Source organism: Pollicipes pollicipes, unplaced genomic scaffold, assembly GCF_011947565.3.
Source record: "Pollicipes pollicipes isolate AB1234 unplaced genomic scaffold, Ppol_2.1 Scaffold_6686;HRSCAF=7923_pilon_pilon_pilon, whole genome shotgun sequence".
NCBI lineage: Eukaryota > Metazoa > Arthropoda > Thecostraca > Pollicipedomorpha > Pollicipedidae > Pollicipes > Pollicipes pollicipes.
Genome location: NW_023596921.1, coordinates 37,460,820 through 37,467,342, shown reverse-complemented (window position 1 = coordinate 37,467,342; position 6,523 = coordinate 37,460,820). Strand labels below are relative to the sequence as shown.

The following is a 6,523-nucleotide window of genomic DNA, read 5'->3' as shown; positions in this document are numbered from 1 at the left end:
TCGAGACGGCGGTGACCGTGACTCGGCGCCGTGCGGGCCCGGCCGGTCGGGCGTGACCCGGGGCCGGCCGGAGACGCGGCGCGTGACGCCCCGTTCCGGCCTGATACGCGCCGCGCCGCGCGGCCCCTCCCTCCGGCCTCCGTGGCGCCGGTCCCGGCCCGCTCGCCGCCCGGTCAAGGGCGTCTGGAGCGCTGAAGGTCAGCCGACCGCTGCGGGGCTGTCTGGTACCGCGCGGCCGTTTTTGCCCCGCCGGCTGGGGACGGGGACGTAAACCGCCGGCGGTGGACCACACGCAACACGCGGACGGTTGCGCTGGGTCGCCGGGCGCGGTTTTTCAGCCGATAAAAAGCTTACGCTGCCGGCTTTTCCAGCTCGGGGACAGACTGCGCGTACAAATAGAGCAAAGACGGATTCAGCGTTGTATGGGAGGGTGGGTTGAATTTCGAGTGTAACGCCGACGTAAGGTGAAGTCTAAATGGGTGATATTTCGTCCTCTTTTCATCGCCTTGAAGGAGGAGGCCCGCCGACTCGTCGGCCCTTCGGTCGGCCGTTGAATCCTAGCCAGAGGCTGCGGAAGGTAAATATCCACGGCCACGGAAGTCGCACCACCCTGCTGGAAATCCGTTGCGGGATATAACATTGTGCCGTGGTTTTAAGATCATGCGAATTAATAACGAATCCCAGTTGGGCGCAGGTATTCACACGATCCCGGAAGAGGCTTGCAACCTGCAAAAAGAGGCTTTGTTAATCCCGGATCGGGCCGTATCGTTTAGTACCCAGGAATGCAGTCAATTATTGTATGAGTGCTCTATGAGCTGATGATATCTGCCGCTAAGTGGTCACGGACAGGGCCAGCTAACCCTGACCGAGGTATCTGTAACAATGGGGGCTTGAGGCGCCGTTACGCCGCCTGGTCAGCCCGAGCCCCTGTTCCCTGCCGTCTGTAGATTCCCCAGAGCGGCTGCAGGAGCGGCCCATGGTCGCGCCGTGTCCGTGCACGTCGCGTCTGCAGCGTCCCCGGCGCCCCGGCCTGGCGCGGTTTACGGGCGCTAGGTAGTGAGGATACCGGTCCGGAGCGGACGCGGCCAGGTCCGCCAGACCGTCCGCATCCGACGGGCACCCCCCGACGTTGGAACGGCGCCTGGGCCCGGGGCGGTAGTGCCGGTGGTGTGCGCATAAGCGTAGAGACGTCTGCGGAGCTGGGGCCTGGTGGGGTTATGCCTCGCCAGGCATGTTCGGTTTCCCGCATGCATCCCGCATGCGTGCGGCATGCGTGCGGTATGCGTGCGTGCATGCGACACGCAGGGTTTCCCGCGCCGCGTCATGGCGGGGCTTCACCGCGTCGTCCCCGGCCTCGCCAAGGTGCCCGCGGAGACGGCAGAGGGGGGGGGGGGGGGCTCGGTCGTCCCGCCGGCCTCGCTGCAGCCGGCCGCCGCGGGACGTGGCGCTCACGCCGTGCTGCACCGGCTCTCCGCAGCTAGCTTGTGCTCTACACTGTCGATCACTGCCGCGCCCCAATTTTTGGTCCTATACGACACGCTTCGCTGTGTGCGCGGAATGCCGGCGGGCTTGGCGCGACCCAGTTAACCCGTTAAACAGGCAACATGCTCTTGTATTCGCCGTGAAAGTCATTCCCGGTTTTGTTAATTGCGGTTATTCGCCATGTAAAGCCATTGCCGGTCTCGGTAGTTGCTGCGCCCATTATCATTATCACCCTTACAATTAGCGTCTTGACTGTTCGTGTAGCTGCCGGCACACTCATGAAGCATTTGATGATTCAGATGCTTCGTGTGTCTTTGGCCGCGTCTTGTGCGCGTTTTTGGCCGGACACCGGGTTCATGGGTACATAAGGTGAACGACATCCATTTTACATCTAAAGAGGGTGAAGGAATTGGGCGTTATTTAAATAACTGTATTGTATCCTTCCTTGCCACAGGCTGATGTATCCTTTTGAGCGTCTCGTCGCCATTGCGTGTGCGTGCGTGCGTGCGTGCGTGCGTGCGTCGGGCCGCTTCAGTTCTCTCCAACAGCAACGTCTCGTTTCAGGACGGATGCGGAGCGGGTGTCGGCCACCATGGACCGCGTGTTCGTGCTGTTCGGGAAGGAGATCCTCAAGATTGTGCCTGGCCGCGTCTCCATCGAGGTCGACGCCAGGTCAGCTGGACCGCTGGACCGCAGCGGGACCGCGGCTCAGCCGCGCGCAGCGCAACTAGTGGTCTGAACTGTACCCGAACTTGATAGTACTGGATTGAAGTGCTCTTGTAGAAATGGTACCTGGCCACACTTCAGGGTCGTCGATGGTGATTGTTGGCGCGGGTCTTTCGGATGCGTTTTTCTCAAGATCGGGATATGCTGGCCGGTTGATTCCGGCGTGCGTACATCAGATGGGGCGTGAGGATCGCCGCAAGTCCTACGGGTCTCGGATGGGGAGGGATGTGGACGTGTCGCGCGGCACGGGACAAACGCTAGGGCGTGAGGGTCGCCGCAAGTCGTACGGGTCTCAGGTGGGAGGGACGTGGACGTGTGGCGCGGCACGGGACAGACACTGGGGCTTGAGGGTCGCCGCAAGTCGTACGGGTCTCAGGTGGGAGGGACGTGGACGTGTGGCGCGGCACGGGACAGACACTGGGGCGTGAGGGTCGCCGCAAGTCGTACGGGTCTCAGGTGGGAGGGACGTGGACGTGTGGCGCGGCACGGGACAGACACTGGGGCGTGAGGGTCGCCGCAAGTCGTACGGGCCTTAGATAGAGATGGACGTGGACGTGTCGCGCGGCACGAGGCAGACGCTGGGGCGTGAGGGTCGCCGCAAGTCGTACGGGTCTCAGATGGGGAGGGATGCGGACGTGTCGCGCGGCACGAGACAGACGCGCATCCCTCCAACTGCACAAACTCGCACGGAGCTCTGCACGCCACCGGGCCAATGCGAGCGTTGACCCTTCGAAACTCTGGGAGGCGCCAAGCCGCTTGGCGTGGTGCCCAGAATTACTCTGTCTCCCATACATTGCGTGAGCGCCTCCGCTTCACCGGAGGCTTAACGCCACTGAGGGCATCGCTGCTCAGGCGGCGCAGCAGGGGGACGAGGGCAGCAGGACTAGCGCCAGGTCGTCCAAGGACGCCGCGCTGTGGGCTGGGCTGCGCGCGCGGGCGCAGCAAACCATCACCTCCGCAGCGACCGTGTCAGGCGGCGACCGCACCACCGGTGTTTTGTTCGGGTAGTGAGTCAGAACCGCCCGGGTTAAATGCTTCGTTACGCGCCGGATCTACGTCGCGTGGCGCACTTTCCCCGTCACCGTGCCGCGTCTGACTGACGCTTGTGACACGCCGGCAGGCTGTCCTTCGACACCAAGGCCAGCATCGCCAAGGCGCGCAAGTTCATCTCGATGTTCGAGGCCGAGGGCATCAGCAAGGAGCGCATCCTGATCAAGCTGGCCTCCACGTGGGAGGGCATCGAGGCGGCGCGCGTCCTGGAGCAGGAGCACGGCATTCACTGCAACCTGACGCTGCTCTTCTCGTTCGCCCAGGCGGTGGCGTGCGCCGAGGCTAGCGTCACGCTCATCTCGCCGTTCGTCGGCCGCATCCTGGACTGGTCAGTGCCGGCCAGGGCCAGGCTCCCGGGTCGGGGTCCGGTCAGTGCCGGTCAGGGGGGACGGGTCAGGCTCCCGGGTCGGGGTCCGGTCAGTGCCGGTCAGGGGGGACGGGTCAGGCTCCCGGGTCGGGGTCCGGTCAGTGACCGACCAGGTCATCATGAGTCAGGCTCCCGGGTCTGGGTCCGGTCAGTGCCGGCCAGGGGATCCTGAGTCCGGCTCCCAGGTCTGAGTCTGGTCAGCGGCCGTCGCGAGGCTTCGGTCGGGCTCCCGGTCTGGGTGCGGTGAGTGGAACTGGGCTAACCATATGGGACAGATCAGTAGCGTTGGCTCCGGGGATCAGTGACTGACCCGCGCGAGACTGGTCAGTTGCCCTGCGTGACCAGACATCAGGTCGCCAGGTACATCACATCATATCGTGGCACAGATCAGCTGATATTACGTATCAGGTAGGTTAGACATCAGATAGCAGATCAGACACAGATATATCCAGATCCCGATCCGGATACGTACGGGGCTGGCCGATAGCTAGGGCTCTTGTGCTGACCCGTTCTGAGCAGGTCGTTATCTGGGGTCCTAAACGACGCTGATTTGGTGAGACCTCGGTCCTGATATTCACCAGTCTTACCAGCAACATGAGCTCGGCCCTGTTCCGTTAGGGGCGTGCTGGTCAGATGTCATTGGGGCCCTTGGTCGGGGGGCTGCTATTTGGCAGAACAGTACAGTCGTTTCTTGTGCATGGCTGCTATTGCTGTACTGGGCTAGGAAAGCCTGTATTCAACGGGCGCTGTAAGACTTCATTAAGTGCCCAACCTTGAAGTCAGGATGAATCCAAATTCAAACCAAATGGCGTGTACCAAGACGAGATCTGCTCTACTTTATTTGGACGTTTATCGCTCTCAGCCACCCAAGTTGCTGGCAGCCATCACAAAAGATCACTTTTGGCTGCTTACGCCGGCGCTTCCTGCCAGCCGTAGCGACCCTTACAGAGCAAGGTCATGCAGGTCAAGGTCATGTCTGAAGGTCATAATGCAAGGCTTAAATGTTCACTTTAGACTACGACCAGTGCCATCCGGTGTGGTTTCGTCAGATAATCAACTCCGCGCACGTGTTCGTTTAAATCAGGCACGTGGCGAACACGGACAAGAAGAAGTTTGAGCCCCGCGAGGACCCGGGCGTCATCTCGGTCACCAAGATCTACAACTACTACAAGAAGTTCGGCTACAAGACGGTCGTCATGGGCGCCTCCTTCCGTAACACCGGTACGGACCGGCCGAGTTAGCCTGCCCTGGCGGAGCACTGTGTTACTGCTATCGTGCACGCGGAAGGGAATGCTGGAGATTGGTTGTCGAGGCGGCAGGGCAGGTGGCAGTGTGCAATAGCGCAAAGATTGGTTGTCGAGGCGGTAGGGTAGGCGGCGGTGTGCAATAGGGCAAAGATTGGTTGTCGAAGCGGTAGGGTAGACAGCGGCGTGCAATAGCGCAAAGTAACCAGCTGTTCGACCAACTGCTGTTTCATGAGGTGTACCGCGAGCCGCAATGCGATAGTGTGTTTTTGTCATTGATCACGTGTTTTGGGCGGCATGCCAGTTTTAATGAAAGTCGGTGCCCCGGCTGTCAGCACAAGCCCGGAAGTCTGTTCCGCGGTGCTCGTTTCGTCTGACATTTCGGATCATGCTGAGCTCACCTGGCCTCTCAGCGAGCCTGGCCGCGCGCCTGCGGCTCTGCGCCGGCCGTGGTCGCTCGCCCGGCGGCTGCGTCGGAGTCGCCGTCGCTGCGAGAGGCAGTCAGTGGCGCGGCCGGCGCCGCCTTGTCCTGCCCTCCTGACAGCTGGCGGCGACGGCCGGCCGCCGGCCACCTCTGACCGCCGCTGACCGCCGCTGACCGCCGCTGACCGCCGCTGACCGCCGCTGACCGCCGCTGATCAGCCGCTGACCAGCCGCTGACCGCCGCTGACCGCCGCTGACCTGTGTCCGCCAGGCGAGATCACGGCCCTCACTGGCTGCGACCTGCTCACCATCAGCCCCAAGCTGCTGGAGGAGCTCTCCAACAGCACCGACCAGCTGCACCCGCAGCTCACCGAGAGCATGGGTAGGTGGGCTCGGCGGCCGACGCCGGTCGGCCCGCCAGCCAGTTGACCCCGGCTCCGGCCGTCGAGCCGACAATGCCGTCAGTCGTTTCACACGCATCTGATGCTGCTGCTGTGGGTGGGTGCTGCTGCCGCAAGAGGCTAGATGTGTGGTCATCGGCCATGCGTAGGCAAGCGAGCCAGCCAGCCGGCTGGTAAGACGCCATGCTGCTCATGCATTCAAACGAATAATGTATTTGCCCTGTAGCCATTGCGCGCGCCTAGCTGCTCCGTCCACGCCTTACCGTGTCTGCCTGTCCCTTCCAGCGAAGAAGCAGGACCTGGACAAGGTGGACATGAGCGAGCCAGTCTTCCGCTGGATGCACAACGAGGACGCCATGGCCACGGACAAGCTGGCCGAGGGCATCCGCAAGTTCGCTGCGGATGCCGTCAAGCTGGAGACGCTGCTGCAGGCCAAGCTGAAGTAGCGGCGGCGCTTGGTCACCGTCGTCAACCGCGCATCATTCCAGCGCCAGGTTGTGGGTCGATCCGGCCGTACAAAGCGTCGGACGTGTTGGAGATTTTTTACTTTAATTTTATGAATAGTTGAATCATGACGTAGAGCTTTGACATCACGTGTACCGTCGCTTGGACGCACAGGGTTGCTGGAATATATTTACCGCCTCGGTACGTGTGCTTCATTGGAGGTGGTGGAGACGCTGACACAGTATGCTCAAATTTATTCGACGAGAGGAGTAACCACGCGAACACAGCTAGCACATTTCACACACACTACATACTACCTCGCTCAGTACAATGAAGATGTCTTCTGTGGAAGAGAGCGCCTGCGGCTCGTGGATATATTGCACTAT

At 61.7% G+C, this 6,523-nt stretch overlaps 1 protein-coding gene across 1 annotated transcript; it reads left to right on the top strand.

Annotated features, from left to right (window-relative positions):
* The first annotated feature begins 1,258 nt into the window (after window positions 1-1,258).
* On the top strand, window positions 1,259-6,339 carry LOC119108266 (putative transaldolase). Its single transcript, XM_037231846.1, has 6 exons — window positions 1,259-1,262; window positions 1,956-2,154; window positions 3,329-3,586; window positions 4,710-4,846; window positions 5,564-5,674; window positions 5,979-6,339. The coding sequence occupies exons 1-6, from the start codon at window positions 1,259-1,261 to the stop codon at window positions 6,137-6,139; spliced, it is 870 nt and encodes a 289-aa protein (XP_037087741.1). The 3' UTR covers window positions 6,140-6,339.
* Window positions 6,340-6,523: the final 184 nt, after the last annotated feature.